The 17,856-nt window shown below is 43.9% G+C and overlaps 1 protein-coding gene across 1 annotated transcript in view; it reads right to left on the reverse strand.

Moving 5' to 3' along the window:
• Positions 1-1,695: 1,695 nt before the first annotated feature.
• DGCR2 (DiGeorge syndrome critical region gene 2) overlaps positions 1,696-17,856 on the reverse strand; it is a 45,790-nt gene continuing 29,629 nt past the window's right edge. Inside the window, exons 4-10 of the mRNA XM_084217598.1 lie at positions 17,645-17,855; positions 16,588-16,664; positions 14,531-14,707; positions 12,992-13,195; positions 8,093-8,245; positions 7,417-7,653; positions 1,696-6,634 (exon numbers count right to left, since the gene is read on the reverse strand). Coding sequence (XP_084073724.1) covers positions 6,393-6,634; positions 7,417-7,653; positions 8,093-8,245; positions 12,992-13,195; positions 14,531-14,707; positions 16,588-16,664; positions 17,645-17,855 — 1,301 coding nt within the window. The 3' untranslated portion in view covers positions 1,696-6,392. The remainder of the gene's footprint in view (positions 6,635-7,416; positions 7,654-8,092; positions 8,246-12,991; positions 13,196-14,530; positions 14,708-16,587; positions 16,665-17,644; position 17,856) is intronic.

Below are 17,856 nucleotides of genomic sequence, written 5' to 3' on the forward strand. Positions count from 1 at the left end.
AGATCAAGCCTCTAAACTGACGGCCTTGCTGACCTGGTGGTGGTGGTGGTGAGCTCACAGCTGATCTTGCAGTTTTGTGTCCTCCTCATAGGGCAACACCATGTCCATCAGCCTGCTGCCACCGAGCCAGGAGGTGGTGAGGTCCCTGCAGACACACACGGCACCAAGGGCAAGAGCCATGAAAAGGGGAAAAATACCACTGAAAGATAAAAAGTTACTTAAGCTGCAACCATGGATTGGTCGTGGGCACGATGCCACCCTGGTGGGAACCCCCACCACGTGCACCATCAGTAAGCCCTATGCCAGCACACAGCAGAGGTACCAGCAGCTCCTGGAGGTAAATCCTTCACTGCCACCCAGGAGCCTGGCCGGGGACTCGGGCAGACAGGGACAGTGACAAGACCAAGAATTGAGCCTCCAGAGTGTGGTTTGCATCACACAGGGATGATGCGCGAAGAGAGGCGGCCATCCAGAGAGGCAAAGTTTACAGGCAGTAAATACTCTGATCTTTGATCCCCATAATAAGCTGGTGCTAGCCCAGGAAGAAAGCCGGGAGCGGGGCAGGGAGCGCAGCAGGGGCCGGCCCTCCAGAGCGACACAAAGGAGGCACTGTGGCCGGCAGATGCGCTCTGGCCACACGCCGCTGCACAGCCCCTTCATTCATGCCACGCTCCCGCCGCCGCCGGGGTCAGCGACATCTCCCGCCGGGCCTGGCACCCCCGGGTCGCTGCCAGCACACGGCCCCGGCGCGGGTCTGACACGCTCCCAGGGCCTGAGCGCCCCGGACACGCCGTGCTCAGCACAGCTGCTCGGCACTCGCTCAGAAAAACGCCTTTTAAGCTGCTAAGAGCTTACCGCGGGAGGCTGCCCAGCAATGCCCTGCCACAGCAGCCGAGGCTCGGCACACACAGCCGCCTCTGGACGCGCGTGGGCCCGGGTCAGGGCGGGGAGCCCGAGAGCCGCGGCTGCGCTTCGGACAATCCGCGCTGCTCCCCACGGGAGCTGTCCCGTCCCCGGCAAGGGGCAGGAGGCAAGGGCAGGGGATGTCCCAGCACCCGCAGAGCCCCACGGGGCTCCAGGCCAGACTGAGCCCCTCCAAGAGCTCACGACGTGCTGCGGAGAGACGCGGGTGCCCCCGGAGCAGCAGCGGGGCAAGGCTGCGCCCATCGGCCCCAGCTGAGCCCGGCTGGAGCCCCACGGAGCTCCCTGGAGCGGCGCTGGCCAGGCCCGCGGAGCGGCTGCGGCGGCAGCTGCCCCTCTGCAGGCACAGGGACAGGAGCGGGGCCCGGCCTGGCCCCACGGCCACAGCGCCCGCTGCAAACACCGCGAGCCCGGCGGCTCGTGGAAACAACACAGCGAGCTGGGAGTCCGCACCAGCCTCCGCATTCTGCAGAATCCCCTGCCCCTGGCCTCAGCAGCTTCCCATGGGTTTGGGGAGGGCAGCAGGAATACACTGCACTTCATTTTCTTGGGTATAAACTCAAGACCTTCCTACAATTACACTAATACAGGTGAATCCCACTGGAATCTGTACACATAGGAACTCTGGCAGACTACCTGCTCGAAGTTAAATGCATTTATTGATCTTTTTGCAAGATCACAGCTCAGAAGAGCGATTTAACAAAACCCTCCTTCACAACGCTGGGCAACCACGTCGACGCAGAAATCAGGAGACACTGGAACACAACATTTCTCTTACAGAACACAATTTATTTGGCATTTGGATGAAATGTTTCTCACAGCATCTTGAAAAAAAAAGAGATTAGTGCCAACCCCAAAGAAGTTAAAACAAAAACCAGTGTCACAGGGACTCAATTATTATAGTATCAAATTTAAATTCTACATGGTATTTCACAGAATATCAAAATCTTTTTTATACACTGCCACAGTTAAGTCCAGTCACAAACCAACTACACAGGAGAAGCCTGCAAGTGCAGTGCTGGCTAAAATGATTTTCCAGAGGAAGGTACAAAGCAGTGTCTCATTCTCTCGCAGCCTCCCAGGCACCCTCAGCCCAACACACAGGGATGGTGCAGCACAGCCACCTCTGCTGGCAGCAACTCTGACCTACTCAACACTCGAGGGGCACATCCTAGAAAATTAAAGCTATGTGGTACCGTAGCAGGCAGGCAATGCTGACTGTTATTAGGGGAAGCACATCTTCATCACTGAAAGCATCTATTCCAAGGAAACACCTATTTCACTTGGGACTGGGGAACATGAGAAGCAAACATGAACTTTGATTCACCTCCTCTACACTCAAACGCTCTAATTTTATGGTCCAGCTCCCAACTTGCAAGGGAAACTTAAAAGGAATTTCTGCATGTTACATGTTCCTTAGCTAGGGACAAAAGAGACGTTTCAGCAACTGAAAAAAGGAGATGCACATTATGGATTGTACGAGGCAACATTAAAACATCAGTGTTTTGCCACTGAGAAGTCACATCTGAAAAATAAAAACATCTTTAAGTACCAGGTTCAAATTCATTTAACATGAGATGGGAAAAGAATGATAATAATTACTGCTCACAAAAAACATTTTCTTCCCAAGTACTGAAACAGGCCATCATCCCATGGCACCTGTGGAGGCAGAGCACCCACCAACTGCTAGATTCAGCCTTCAGAAAAAAATGTCCACCTACTTCATTTTTCATCTAGATCAGTGTCCTGCTGTGCATGGCTGAAGGAACAGTCTGAGGCTCAAACTAAACAGGACTGAACACTACACAGACAGGCTCCTTGCACACCTGATGATGGTGCTGATCCTGCACAACAGAACCCACCACCCCTGTAACATTTTAACTCTGAACTCACCCAGTACAGAGCCAGAGGCTGCTGTGGGACTGTGGATGGGCATCAGTGACAAACCAGAGTGTCTGAGGCTGCTCTCAGGGAACAGCAGAGGCCTCAATATGGCACTACAGAACGGGGAAGCTGAGGAGCAGCTTTGTCTGAGGCCAGTGGGACAAGACCAGCCCAGCACAGGACCAAGTGCTGGGACTTGACAACAACTGCAGTCAAGGGCATCCCAAGAAAAACACAAGCTGGGCTCCCACAGGCTGCTGGAAACCATGTGGCAATGCCATCTCCCTGCTGGGGCTGCAGGGACATTCAGGATGCACCAGATGTTAAGAAGAACATCCAGAGATGTCAATGGCAGTGGGGAAAAATCAATGCAGAAAGTAACTCCAAAGATCTCATCAACTGAACGGCAATCAAACCAGAGAGGTTTTCCTTGGGCAAGCACCAACTCTCTGTCCAGCCCTCAGGACAAACTGCCCACCAGTCACCTTGCCAAGGGCAAGGAAGGGTTGCTGAGGAGTCCACTGTAGTCAAGAAAACTTAACTCTTCCCCAGTTGGTCCAGCAGTCTGAGTAGCTGGGATATTTTCTGCTACAAAGGCTCTTACTCCAAGGGAAAGTACTCAATGTGAAAAAGCTACATTAAAAGGGGGGGGAAATGACAATTTTATTGCCAAATTAGAAGCTCACTGAGAGGTAAATGAGCTGTACTTAGTGAGCTGCTCCATTCAAGGCAGAATTTCCCTTGTTTACATTTAAGATAAAGAAGGATAGGGGAAAACAGAGAAAATAGCAGCTTCCTGCCAATATAGAAGTGGGAAAGGCTCAGAAGCAATGGGGAAAATATCACACTGAGGCTTCTACAAAGAAGCCTCCATTTGGAATAGCTACAACCAGGAGCCACAATGAAGTTGCCAGTTGTAACAGAGCTTATTTGCAAACAAAATTCACCACAGAACCAAAAGTAAAATACAAAAATATTGAACAGATTCCTGCAGTGTTAGGAGAAGTGTGAGGTAAGGTATCATCTGTTCACCTCAGCCACAAAATACAGCCTCAGAGACTGAACCAAGCCAAAAGGCTTTTTGTTATTGCGCTAGGATACTACAAAGAAGAAATATTCCATCTGGCTTCAAAAGAAATTGGAAATTTTCTACTTTGCACTGCTAACAAAGTATTTTTCAAGAACAGATTGTAGTAGCATAGACTTTGCATCCTATTTAAGTGTACACTATCACAGCCTGTCCTACAAGAGAGTGTAGCCAGCTCAAGAGAAGTATTAACCCTAGAGCCTAATTTCTATCTCAGTGCTTAGCTTCACCTAGCTGGACGCAGCACAAAGGTTACTGTCTACAGTATGTATAGATATATATATATATGTGTGTGTGTATATATATATATATCACCACCCAGAAACACACACACGCACACACGCATTCGTACCTATAAAACTAAAGAAAAATCAGTACATACAATGTATAAAACATATGAATGTGCTCAAAAATGCACAAAACCCGCTTTATTTTCATACTTCAGAAATGCTCAATAATTTCTATGCATGGTTCTGACTACTGCTATCCATCCACTTCATTAGACCAGGACTTGGAACTCGGAGGAGGACTCGGTCAGAGATCCCTCAGGGTGGAAAACTGCTCCTCTCGTTTCGTACCACTGCTGCTGGAGCCAGCTAGGCACAGCAGAGAGCAGGATGGGGTGGTGGAATGGCTCCAGGCAGAGAGGCTTCCTACCAGTGCTTCCTCCCACTCGTGTGCCAGCAGCGCTCCCAGAACTGTGATTCACGCTCTCGCTGGAGTCAGGGCTGTCTGCAGTGTCTGCATGTCGAGACACCAGATACGACCTCGATAACAAAACTCACAGTTTTCTGTGTAAAACGAGTTGAACTGTCAAGACCAATCCCCAAGTACAGTATAAGCCTATAGGCAAGACAGGGAATAGAAAGTAGCAGCATATTCCATGGGGAAAGAGTCAGCTGCACTGGGAAACCACAACAGTGGGTTAGGATTTGTCATACAAGTATGATTTCTCATCATTACTAGAAAAATAGATCACATACACAGCCCCATGCAGTGCTTTCTTCCTGTCCCTCTAGGCTTGTACCCTTCATAAGGTAACAGGAGACCACTCACAAGAGGCATTCTTTACAAATTCCTTAAAATTCATCTCATCTACTGACTGTTACAGTAAGTCAAGGAGAAGCAGAGGCAATGGGAGTATGGGAGAAAAGGGTAAACTATTTGTACACTCAAATCCAAACTTATATTTAAAATTGCCTGTAAAGATTATTTTATACTCATTATTAAAACCAACAGTGTTTGACTTTGGGTATCGTGAGGGATTGAATGAATCTTTGCCATCTGTAAATTAACTTAGCTTAGAGAGTTCAATACGAGGGGGAAATTTAAGTTGACATATCAGACTGAAGCAAACTGCTTTATTGATTTAAGTACACTAACCTCATTATAACCCCATGTGGGACCTGGATAAATGTCTTGAGGGGCACAGGGGAAATCTCTAGAACAGGGTTGGCTATTTATGGGACTGAGATAAGGAACTGGTGTCCAATTAGAATTAAACATCACCTATAGTACATGTTGATCACCATTTTTAAGTGGTATTTGTAGAACTGTAAAGAAGTGAAATGAAGGGGAGGGAACACACATGCTAAATATAGCATGCAATAAGAAAAGCAAGAACAGTGGTCTTGTATCCAGGCCAATTTTGTGCAACCATTCACTGTAAAGAAGTTAAACCAGAAAGAAAACACCCCAGTCTTACTTATGGGATTAGAACAAACAGGGGCTTCACACAGTAAACTCAGGCTGCATCAAAGTTAATTGCTCCCCATCTCTTCCCTAAAATACCTCCTAACACACGTGAGGGTTCTATTAAAGGGACATCACACAGACCCAGTTTTCTTCATGGGCCAGAAGTTTAACCAACAATACAACAAATAACTGTAATTGCAAATCCCGGTTTTCTCAGTACCCATTTGTCACATATCGCGTAGACCATTCCTGCTCCAGTTCCTCTGGTGTTCAGATCAAGGCACTGTGTTTTACACAGTGTAACTCTTGGTGGCATGTGTCCCACTCCATAAAACAGGCGCCCAAGCACCCTCCCCTGCAGCTCCATCTTCTCTGCTTGAACAGTGGTTGCCCCCACCCTTCTTTTCCATTGTCTGTTTCCTGGGTCCAGTGGTATCCAGCCAAATCCAAGCAGCTTTTTTCTGATGTAGATTTTGATTCCTCTCAGGTTAAGGAAAAAAAAAAAAAAACAAACAACCCAAACTACCCATACTTCTCACCTCCTCAGAAGTCAAAGGAATTCTCTGCTCTCCTTTCCACAGCTCACGGAAAAAAAGAGCAGTTGTACAATCCATATTTACAGGACAAATTGATTAGTGAATGAATAACGACAGCCAAAAAACGAGAGGCACGATCCTAATCTAGAACATAAAAGCAGTGTTTGAAAAACAAAGTGGAGATTCCTTCTGAAGTTCAAGCCTCGGGTTAGTGTTTGTCTGTGCAAACAGTTGCTAAAACTCTGAGCGGTGCTGGGCGTTTCACTCCTTTATACAATGGTGTTCAGGGAACAGTGGCTGTGGCGGCTGCCTGTCAAAGTTTCTGCTGGGGTGTTTTCATTTATGGGTGTGTCAGGAGGGACAAGAAAGGTGCTGCTGTCAGCAGAGTCTTCCAGCTCCACTGGAGAAGGACCAACTGAGGGAGGAAGTGATCCCTCTGTCAGCTGTGGGGATACATCACAGTTTCCTAGTGATGGAGGACTGCTTTGCACAGCCTGAGAAAGAACTCCATCTGCAAAGGACAAGAAACCAAGCAGAATCAGAAAGTGAAGTTTACCATTTGACGTTCCCAAACAGATTTATGATCCATATTTCTGGGAGCTCTGAGTTTTTCCTAGTTTTGAGCAAATGCACAACAAGATGAGACTGCAAAAGAGGAAAATTGTGTAACAAAAATAAAACTTTGACATATAAATAAGATGCTTGCACTAATCAGGCTCACTTATCCTGTGAAATATGCTGCTATAAAATCCCAAATTGGAATGATTTCTACAGTATGTGAATATCACAGCTGCAAAACTGAAGAGCACTGGGTGAATCATTAGACAGTGGTATTTTTGGTCAATTTTTGGGGGGTGTGGGTGGGGGAAGTAGGGAGGAGAGAAGAGGCTGGATACATTTTATCCAGAATCTCTTATACTTGACATTTGCTCTACTTCTTAATACCAAACTCTATCAACCTATCTTCAAAAGGCCAAAAATGGTAGCAGCATGTTAGAAAAAAGGTAACCAGCTAATCCATCCAAGGTTAGGCTCAAAAACAGGTAAGGTTTAAGAGGTAAACTTCTTACAGATTGGATTCCACAGCTAATTTAGGTGACTCAAAAAACCTTTGAGAAAAGCCAAGCTTAATGATACATTTTAACAAAAGACTTTTCCAACACAGAAACTGCAGATTTTTTGGTAAAATGTCTTTTCCCATCACAATTGCTAAAACACATGATTATAGCTTAAAAAAAATCCATCCTCTAGCCAAAATGAAAAAGTGGGAGGAAAGAGAAATTGCCTGCGTACCTGGAGTGGAACAAAGGATGCTGTCTGGATTGACAGAAGCCTCATAAGGAGGAGGTGGGTCATCAGGATGTTGAATATCTGGGTACTTGTAAGCAGTATAGGGTGGAGGGGGATCGTGAAAATGAAATGCTCCACCTTCCCCATCGTCTGAAAGATGCAGTGGAGTAAGGCCAGTTCCAAAACCATCGGGACCGTAATCAAAACCAGGCATCCTGCGGCCCAAGTTGAAATGGTGCACTATTTCAAGAGAAGGAAAAGGAGTAAGTGACTTTATCTCGTGCTGTCTTCTTCAGTATAAGTCAGATCTCAACACTTTTTTCCACTTTTCACACCCCAGGAACTCAGGTCTTCTGAAGACCTAGAAAAGTCTATAACCCATCCAAGTGAACTTGCTGCAATTACACAATACCCAGGCCCACCTGCTCCCAGTCTGTTTGTCCTGCATCACATCTAAATTTGACTCTAACCACTTCAAACTACGGACAATTGTTCACACAGAAGATACTTCAGATGTGGAGCACATACAAACAAAAATATTCTTCCATTACCCACTACAAAGCTTCAAGTTTGAAGACCCCACCAAGACACAGGCACAGTCAAGCAAGACGATGACATTTCTCCCCTTTCCATACCCCAATGTGCCAATATCCAGCACAAGGACAGAGCTGACACTCACAGTTAGCGCCAATCAAAGACTCAATGCGCTCTCTCCGCCTCTGGCGCAGCCGGTGCACCATGAAGAGCAGCAGGGAGAGGATGAGGAAGGAGGAGATGCAGCTCACGATCAGGCGCATTCCACCGGCCATGGAGTCAAACAGGCTGTTGCCATCTGTTCATCAAACACAGAAAAACAGCCTGTTATTTTTGTTCAAGCTTCATTTTTCTTGATGTTCTTCTGTCAGTAACGGAGAGATAAACGTAGAGTGGAGATTCATTAGCCTGATTTGATTTAACACTTCTCTGTATTTCACATACATAAGAAAATCATGAATCATCAGGTGATTTATCTTTTTACTGCAAGATGATCTGAAAGTTTCTAAGAATATCTTCCTCAGGAAAAGGGACAAAACATTGAAAGTTTCGGGCCTCTGAAAATTAGAAAAAATAAAGGTTAATGGCATTTTGCACATCCACTTGCTTCCCCTGCATGGCCAATCACATTATACTAAAGAGGAAAAGGCTTGAGAACTGGCATATCCGTACACTACATAACTTCTGAACATTCCAACCCTGCCATTTCCACTAAAACAATCTCTGAACATTGTCACTGTCATCCAGATGTGGCTATCTAAATTCTATATGCCACAAGTACACTGGTTAGCACCACTAAGTGATAGGAACATGGTAATCATTACTCAGGAACTGAAGAGATTAAGGTGAATGGGAATTAAACCTTTTCCTAGAGTCATACCAAAAGCAAGTGGCAGAACAAGAAACAGACCCTGGAGCTCAGTAACTTGGAGAGCTCCATCCCATCGTTAACCCACAAAGGGAAGGCTCTTGTGAACAAATTATCACTGTACTCCCAGCACCAGGCACAAGAGGCATTAATTTCTCACAACTCAACTAATCCCACTTGGTTATGCCTAAGTAGCACACACACACACAGGTACTCTACACAAACTAAAATGACCTAAAGATGATGTACTGGGTTCTTTGCACTAACTTCCCATTAAAGAGTTCTGAATGAGAAACACACCCAGGTTAGGGGTGGGTAAGAAACAGATGAGGTGGCCTCACAATGTGGTCACCTGCTGCAAGACAAAACACTAGCAGGGATGGCCCCTCTTCCCAGTCACTACCAGAGGAACCAGCCAGATCCTGGTCACCTGTCCACACCCACTCAAGCTGCAAGAGCTCCCTCCATACTTTTCCTTTCACTAACAGCAACTGAAGTCTTATCAAAGATTCCTCATAAGAGAAGGCTAAAAGCCTCACAAAAATTTTAAAGTATTAGTTTGCTACATATGCTAGTAACAGAAAAATCCACCTAATTTGTATCATTCCAGTCCAGGGCTAACAGGCTGGCATTTATTATGTAACACCTCCTTGGCAAGAAGGAATCCATTTAATAGTGCACCACGCATAAAGCTGGAACACTACACCCTCTCAGATCCGGCTGTGCAGCGCAAAAGCCTGGGCGCTGTCAAACCCTTTAGCAAGTACCACTGACAGAGCTTTGACTGCTGCAGTCACACACCTCCCAACCAGCACAGCCTCCTGAACACCACAGACCTGCCCCTGCTCCTCCTCCATCTCACAGCCACGCTGACTCCATGATCACTGCAGAATACTCAAGGCTGTCAGTAACACTGAAGTGCCTTCAGTAAAATACACTCCCAGGGGCAGAGGCCCAGAGAAGATGACTTTAGTCGTGGGATGGATTCTGGTGGTGCATCCCCCCTCTGCAGGCTGCACTGTGATCTGAGAAATGCTCAATAGACCCCAGCCTTGATGAGTTGCACTTAGGCTAAGCCCTCCTGAGCTTATCAGAAACACTGTCTGTTCCCAGGAACTAACAGGTGTCTAAAGAACATCTGTTTTTTAATGAACAGCCTTGGAAATTTATTTTTGTTGCCTGAATAACAGTCCACTTGGAGTGGTATTTTTGTTATTGTACCTTCAAAGAAAGTTACTGACTCAAACTGTAGCCAGGATGGAAAATTACTACAACTAGAGCCCATTCTCTTGTGACCCAAAGTGGGATCCTTTTCATCTCTCAGTTCCAGATAGGGGCTCATGTGTATATCTCAAACACCAACAACCAGGTGCCTGTGGAGCCAGCCAAGGACTGTTAGTAATAACAGACGAGAATTGTTGTTAGTAACCAAGGACTATTGGTATTAACATGCCATGAGAAAGAACAAGATTTGTCTGGAGAAGGGGAGCCAGGTGGAGATAGGGCAGCAATTTTTCTGTGAGAAAGAACCACATCACAGTACAATGCAGGTGCAAAAATGTGTGGCAGGAAGTGGGCATGGACTCTAGGGTGCGACTCCGATCACTACAGACGCATGAAGCCCACATAAATACAAAACTAATTATTTCAGAAAACTTGTTTTTACCCTCAGTAGTGCCTTGTAACTGCCCCAGTTCAGTCACTAGAAAAGCTTCAGCACATCAGTTCTTTCCAAGTATTTTATTTCTTCTACTACCTTTTCACAGTTGCAGGTCTGTCTTAACAAGAGCCACAACAGAAAAATTATTTTCTACCACAACACGGTGCAGCAATAGACAGACTACCTCGGTTCCAAAATATTCCTCTGCTATTTATCTTTGGCTAAATGAGAAGCATCTTTTAAGTGAGTATAGCTGGGATCGCTCAGCTTACTCCTACCACTGAAAAATCCCCCTACTACCAAGTCCTTGAGTAATATTTGTTACCACTTGTAATCATTGCTCACCCACTCACGCTGCAAGAGCTGATTACCTGCCAACCCAACAGCAGGATTTATTTCCCCCAGGTCTCTCCTTGGGTGATTAATTTACTTACTGTTGATTAGTAAACTGTTTTCTTTCCTTTGCAATAGAACTTAGGGAAGATACATGAAAGAATAGGACAAAGATAAATACATGCTGATTAAAGAAAGTAATTCATTAATTTTTGTCATCTGGAATAGTCATTTATAACCACCCAGAAGGAAAACTGAAATGCTTAATTTAAAATTTTCAGTGTTTATCACTAGCTGAAGCAACTTCATGATGAAAGAAGTTGGATGACTGCTTGATAATTCCTCTCTAAAAAACTAAGTTTCTAAAAAATCCACCAGAACGCTTCAAGCAAGAGTATAATGAAAGAGTCTCATTTAGCATCAGTACAGAAGGAGAGCTTAAGGATGAGAAAGGATGTGGTAAAATACACTCTTCAAATCAGTATTCATGAAATAGTTAAGACCCACAGCAATAAGCAAGGATTAAAGAACATGACACGAGGTTATCCCAGGTCATCTGATCCTGTCTGCTGGATGATGCTTTGCTGACACTGTTCCTACAGATAAAAAAAGTGAAGCCTAAGTCTTAACTCAGCTGATAAGAGTGGGAGGAAGACTCCTGCTTTTCCCCCACTCTTTCACTGCAGACCTGCCACACTAGCTGCAAACATCTGTTAAGCTTAAACCTCAGAACAAATGTGAAAAGGAGAGACAGCGGCCTTTAATGATTAATCTCTCTAGTTAGGACCAATAAGACTGCAAATTTGGAAACCAATAAGCCCCCCTTTACTTGTACCAGATTGAACTAGAAGCCTCTGATGGAAGAGCTGACCTTCTGTGCTTTCCACAGGAGTTCAGAAAAATAGTTTCTTAATGCACTCAGATAAGATTAGGTTCTTTTAAAATACCAATAAAACCACTATCACAGAATGGCTGAGGTTAAAGGGAACATCCTGAGATCATCTAGTACAACCCCTGTTCAAGCAGCATCACCTAGAGCAAGCTGTGCAGGACAGAGTCCAACCAGGCACTGAATATCTGCACAGAAGTCAATTCCACAATCTGCTCCAGTATCTGACCACTCTCACAGTAAACTCCAAGCAAGCTTAATTTCTTTTCTGTACAGAAAAATAACCTCCCCAAAATCTGCACCCCAAAACAGTGACTGACAAACAGTTCAAAGTCAACTTCATTGACTTAATCAATCCAAAACAAAAACGTGCATTGATATGCCAAATCCAATAACCAAGGTTGTAGGTCTTGATTATTACTGAAACTCTATTTAATTAAAAAAACTCTGCTTCCCACATGATCCCTGCATGAACACTTCCACACACATAAATATGCTCATGATCAGAAAAAGATGCTTAATTAGTGCTCAAGAGAAAAGTGTTTTGTTTTCATGACAACTAAACATGACAAAGGAAATGTACCAGATGCTCTACTAAAAACCCACAGTATTATCCCCCTCCAAACTGAAAATAAACTACTGCTTCTCCTTTCTAAGCAGCATCAGGAATAATTCATTTTTACCAGCCACAGCCTGAAGTGTTTCCCATGATTTGAGACCCTTCCCCATGGGGTGGTTGTACCCAGCAATGTCACGGACATACTTTATGAAAAATCCTTTTGCTAAGATTTTTCTCCTGAGAAGCTGAGAGGCTTCAGAAATGAAATGTAAACAGTAATTATCTGCTGCTTTGGAATGCAATAGGTGCATCTTTGATTGGTTTCATGTGGTTGTTTTAATTAATGGCCAGTCACAGTCCAGCTGTCTCGGACTCTCTGGTCAGTCACAAGATTTTATTATCATTCCATTCCTTTCCTTTCTTTGCTAGCCTTCTGATGAAATCCTTTCTTTTATTATTTTAATATAGTTTTAATATATCATTTTCTTTTAATATAATATATATCATAAAATAATAAATCAGCCTTCTGAAACATGGAGTCAAGATTCTCATCCCTTCCAGGGGTCCTGGGACCCCTATGAACACCACCACACTTGGTGAGCCCCGAGTGAGGAACATTGCCAGAGAGGCACTGCAAGGATGTGCTTGCTGTTTCAAACAAAGCTATACCCAAAGATACCCAAGTTGAGCACTGAACTAATTTTTGCTGACAAATGTGTAGCAGCAGTGTCTTACCTGGGTCCAAGCAGGTGAATTTGCAGCACTCCTTGGGGTCCTTGCGGTACTGCTGGCAGCCCTGGGGCCGCTCGCACAGGGCGGCCACGCACATCTCGGGCTCCCCGTTGTGACACGTGCAGCTCAAACAGGGATCGTTCCCTTTGGGAGTGAAGTAGTAGCCTTCATCCACAATGTTGTCTTTGATATCAACACAAGTCTGGCCTAGAACAGACAGGGACAGCAATATCCATGGAATCCAGCTTCATTTGTTAAGTGATTTGTAAACATAAGCAGACCACCAGTTAAAATCCAGGCCTTCACATTAAAGGACTTTGAAAAGGGGTGTCCAGGGAAGGATAATGGATGGTGCCAGGGACACAGAGATGATTTTCAGCTCATTGACAAGGGGAGTTTTAGGTATTTAATGGAACTGACACACTTCCAAGCATCCCCTCTAAGACAGAGGAAAGCAAGTGGTCTGCGAAGCTTAACCTTCACTGCCAAAGCCTGCTGCAGCTCCCCTCCTCTTCCCTGGTATTAGGAAAAGCTGGATCTTTTCTAGACCAAACTTGAAGGCCTTTTCACAGGTCAGGACTTAAAAAGGGAGCCAGGCAATAGTACTTCCACTGTCCCAGCAGCCTCCTGATCCCTCACCAGCAGGGGAAGCTTAGCTGCCTTCTGACCTAAAGGCAGGCGCCAAAACCAGAGAGAGAAAGCAGTGCTGGGAGCTGGCAGCTGGAATGACTGCTCAGGGAGGATGGCCTGTCCCCTCCAGCCTATGCACAATTCAGCTGCTGGTCCACAGGGAAGGTAAGGCTGGGAGAGACCTGGGGAGGTCACCAGCTCAATCTCTGGTCAAAGCAGGGTCAGCCACGACATCCCAATGGGTTGCTCAGGGTTTTATCTAATCTGGTCATAAAAACCTCTGAGGACAGAGGCTGCACAACTTCCCTGGCAGTCAGCTGCACCCTGTATAACCCTCAAGTTAAACAACTTTTCTACTTGCAAAGAAGCACCATCTAGATCGGGTAATGTTTAAGATGACCTGATAATACTGCAAATACCTCTGCTAGTATCAAGGCTTTTTGGAGTACAGGAATGCAAGATACAGAACAAAAACCTTTTTTTTCCACTTTTAAGTCAGTGAACTCCACTTGTCTTTCCCTTCTAGGTCTAATAATTAGCTGGAAAGAATTTAGTAGAATTTGCTATACTCTAAGATAAGTGTTTCCTCATTTTAATGTGAAATTAATAACTTAAGAGCAATGTTTACTAACGAGGCATTTAAGAAAAAAAAAACAAAAAACTTTTTTTGCCCAAGTTTATTTTGAGGCTGATAACTGCTGCCTAATGATTTTTTAGGAAAACTCTGTGCTGTGTGACAGCCACACATTATGATGCTCTTATTTATTAAAATCAAGCAGAAATATAACTCCACCCTTTTTTTCCTAATTCACTGGGCAAAAATTAGAAAGGATAATGAAACAATTTCCAGCTACTTATTATATGCATATTTAAACACACAACACAGTTAACACTGAACTGAACCCAACTTACTCCTTTTGCAGAGGAATGAAGATTTCTCATAGCAGTTTTCAGCAAACCAGCTGTGTAAACCGTGGTGCCGGAGGGTAGGAAAATAGAAATACTGGAGCTGGGCACAGAAAACGTTTTCCTTTTCAGGCATATCCGTACCAAAGTTAGGGTCAGGGGGTAAAAACACTTCTGAAGAGCCTGGAACAAGATGCATTGGCATTAGCAGCCTGTGGGTATGTACAGCTTTAGAGAGGCTCTGTACCATGACCCATTCCATGCACACCAACTCCTATACAAGGAGTCCTCCAGCAGCAGCTCCATTACCATCACTGCTCTGGGGGAAGGCAAACAGCTGGGAGGGAAGGGGTGACTCACACAGAAAAGAGGCTGCTGTTTTCAAAGTACTGGGTGATTCTGTCACTCTGAAGCAGAAGTGATACTCCAACATCTCCACAAGTGCTGCTTCACAGAGCCCCATGGGGTTTGCCTGACAATAGTCATACACCTCCTCAAACCACGCTGAGCTTGGTCACAGTTGCTACCAGTGGAGCAAGAACCCACACAGCAATTTTGTGCTTGGCACTCCATGCACCCACCAGTGCTTCCAAAGATGTGCATCCACCTGTGCAGCCCTCACAGAGCTGCTTCATGTTTGGGGGGGATGCACTAGGGCATCCACAGTTTGGTCTTTTAAATCATGAAACAGCATCCTGATGGGCTCCAAACAGTGCAAAAGGTGTTGAGGGCATTTTCTGGAGGGCTTATGTTTCACATGTCACAAAAATAAATTAAAATTTTCAAGCTTTAGAACCCTAAATCACTTTTCAAACAGGTATTAGAAATTCAGAGTCTGCAGCAATAAAAGCCTAAGAAGAGTTTTTCACAAATTACTGAATGCTACTATGTACTTTATAGAAGCATCTCTTTGTTAAATATGATGCTTAAAAACAGAAGATTATATGCTATTGAGAAGGTTTAAAATCATATAATGCATCAAATTAAATAAAACTAATGATAAAGTTATGATGATTTTTCTGTAATTCATGCCTCCCTGTTGTGACCACTCTGTCAGCAGAGGGCAGTGCAGTCAGCTATTCAAAGAGCAAAGAAAAGGACCTTTAAGGAGAATCTTTGTATTCATGTGTCAAAGGAAGTATTTTTCAAGAACCAACTGTTTGGAAATTCTGATCATAATAATGTGTCTCTACCTAAAGGAAAGTTTTCCTTCCAGATTATCCATGGATACTGAAAACTATGCATGAGGAAAAACCTATTCAGATTAGTTTTCAAATGCTACACTGGAATTCACAGTGCTGGTGCTTAAAAAACAACATCCTTGCTATAAATTTTCCATTATCTAAACCAGCACAGGAACTAAACAGGCAAATGTACACAAAAAAGTTTGCATTATGACTTTAATCTCACTACTGAATTAGCTAATAATAAAAGGTGTAGAAACATAGCTTTGCATTTTCAGCAGAGGGAGCTGCTTGTTTTCCAATTGAAAGGGTTTAGCCAGTGACGCCCATCAAATTAATGTTCAGTTTTTCATATAAAATGAGATCTATTTCTGGGATTACTTAAATTCTGACATGTTTAAGTAAACTACCTGAAATACTTTAAAAAGAAAAAAAAAAAATCTGTGTAAATTCTGCAAAATTCAAGTGTGTTGTTTTAGAATACAAAATTCTACCAATTTTTAAAAAGCTGAAACCTCCAAACATGCTACACTAGTCTGCAAATACTAGAACCAGGAATCAGCAGTTCATCTAAACATTCACCACAAAGAATGAGAAATTACAGAGTAATTTCCTTTCTCTCATTTAATCAAGGGGAAAGCCTAAATAAACTACCACACGTTCTTTCTATGCCAGAGTGAAAACCCATAAAACTTAAGCTTTAAAATAAGATGTGTGTTGAGTATTAAACTCTTCCACTTCTACCCTCTGAAGCCAAGCAGTTCACCTATCTATTTCAACACTACCAGTGAAAGAAGTCAAGTTGTTCCTTCAAATCACATTCATGCTTTAGTAGAGTTTTCATGGGCACTGAAGTAAGCAGCAATTTGAGAGACCAACCTTTGTAAGCAACTTCCCAGTGACCTTCCAGAGAGTGATTTCTGTTGGTGATCACATACTGATATCCCACCCAGAACCTGCAAAGCAAATTAAGTTACATTCTAAAGATACAGGACAAAACAACAGTAACAAATTTAATTACACAGAACCTTCTAATGTCTTCCTATGTAAAAGCTAATTTTCAAAATACTCTGATGACTTATCTTTCTGGCCCACACATTGGCAATGTAGAGAGACTAGCTGAGGAACAGAGGAAAATACTTGATAAAATACTTATTAGTTTTCTAGGTTTACAAATTATAACTGACTGTGCCCTTTATTTCTACTCATAAGCAGCACCTTATTCTGTTGTCATGGCAGCACTTCAGTATCTCAAACCCAAAAATCACACAGCAGCATCCAGATGTCAAGTATTTCTGAACATAAACAACTTAGGTCAGACTGTTCTGGATCAAACCATTTAACTCTCCAGAGACAAAATCACACTATTACTCAGCCATTCCTGGTGATCTGTCACGGCAGCCCATGAGTGACAAAAAACTCATACACAGAAAAAAGAGGAATTGTTTGTTGTGAACTAACAGAATGAATTATCTAAAACCACCCAAACACAGTAGTTGCAACTCAAAATGCCTTTTTACTTCATTCCTATCTCAAAGTTGCTCTTTGTTAGAGCTACAGGTACTTCATGGAAATCAAAATGTTGTTGAAAATTTTAAATAATTATTTCTATATAAGGCAGTGCAGCAGCAGTCATTGTTAAGGCCACCTTCCCTGATGCAGCTCAAGAATACCTGTACCTTGCTAAGCCAACCTGAAGATAAGAAGACTCTGCTGATAAGAAGACTCTGCTGAATTGAATTATCTGTCAATATTAATTAAAACATAAACTGCAGATGGGGCACTGCCAAACAGCCAACCAGCACATTCACACTGCTTATTCACCTGATGGAAATTTTACCATCAGATTTTCTGCACAAACTGAACCACCAGCATTTGTAGCACACAGAAACCATTCTCTGTAACACGAGATCTTTGTCCTTTTCTTCCTACTCACCTACGCTGGTCCTCCCTCACAAATGCTTTTTCTTCCAAGTCCCACTCCTGTGCCAGGATGAACCTCAGCTCTTGGTCTGCAGTGAAGGTGGCGAGGGACCCGTTCACCCGCTGGCATGTCTGCACAGCGTCCCAGTAGTTCTCCCCATTTAAATACACCCTGTAACAGCTGGCTGTGCCCTCATAGTGGTGCCATCCTGTTGGGCACTTTCC

This window comes from Fringilla coelebs (assembly GCF_963513975.1).
Source record: "Fringilla coelebs genome assembly, chromosome: 17".
Classification (NCBI taxonomy): domain Eukaryota; kingdom Metazoa; phylum Chordata; class Aves; order Passeriformes; family Fringillidae; genus Fringilla; species Fringilla coelebs.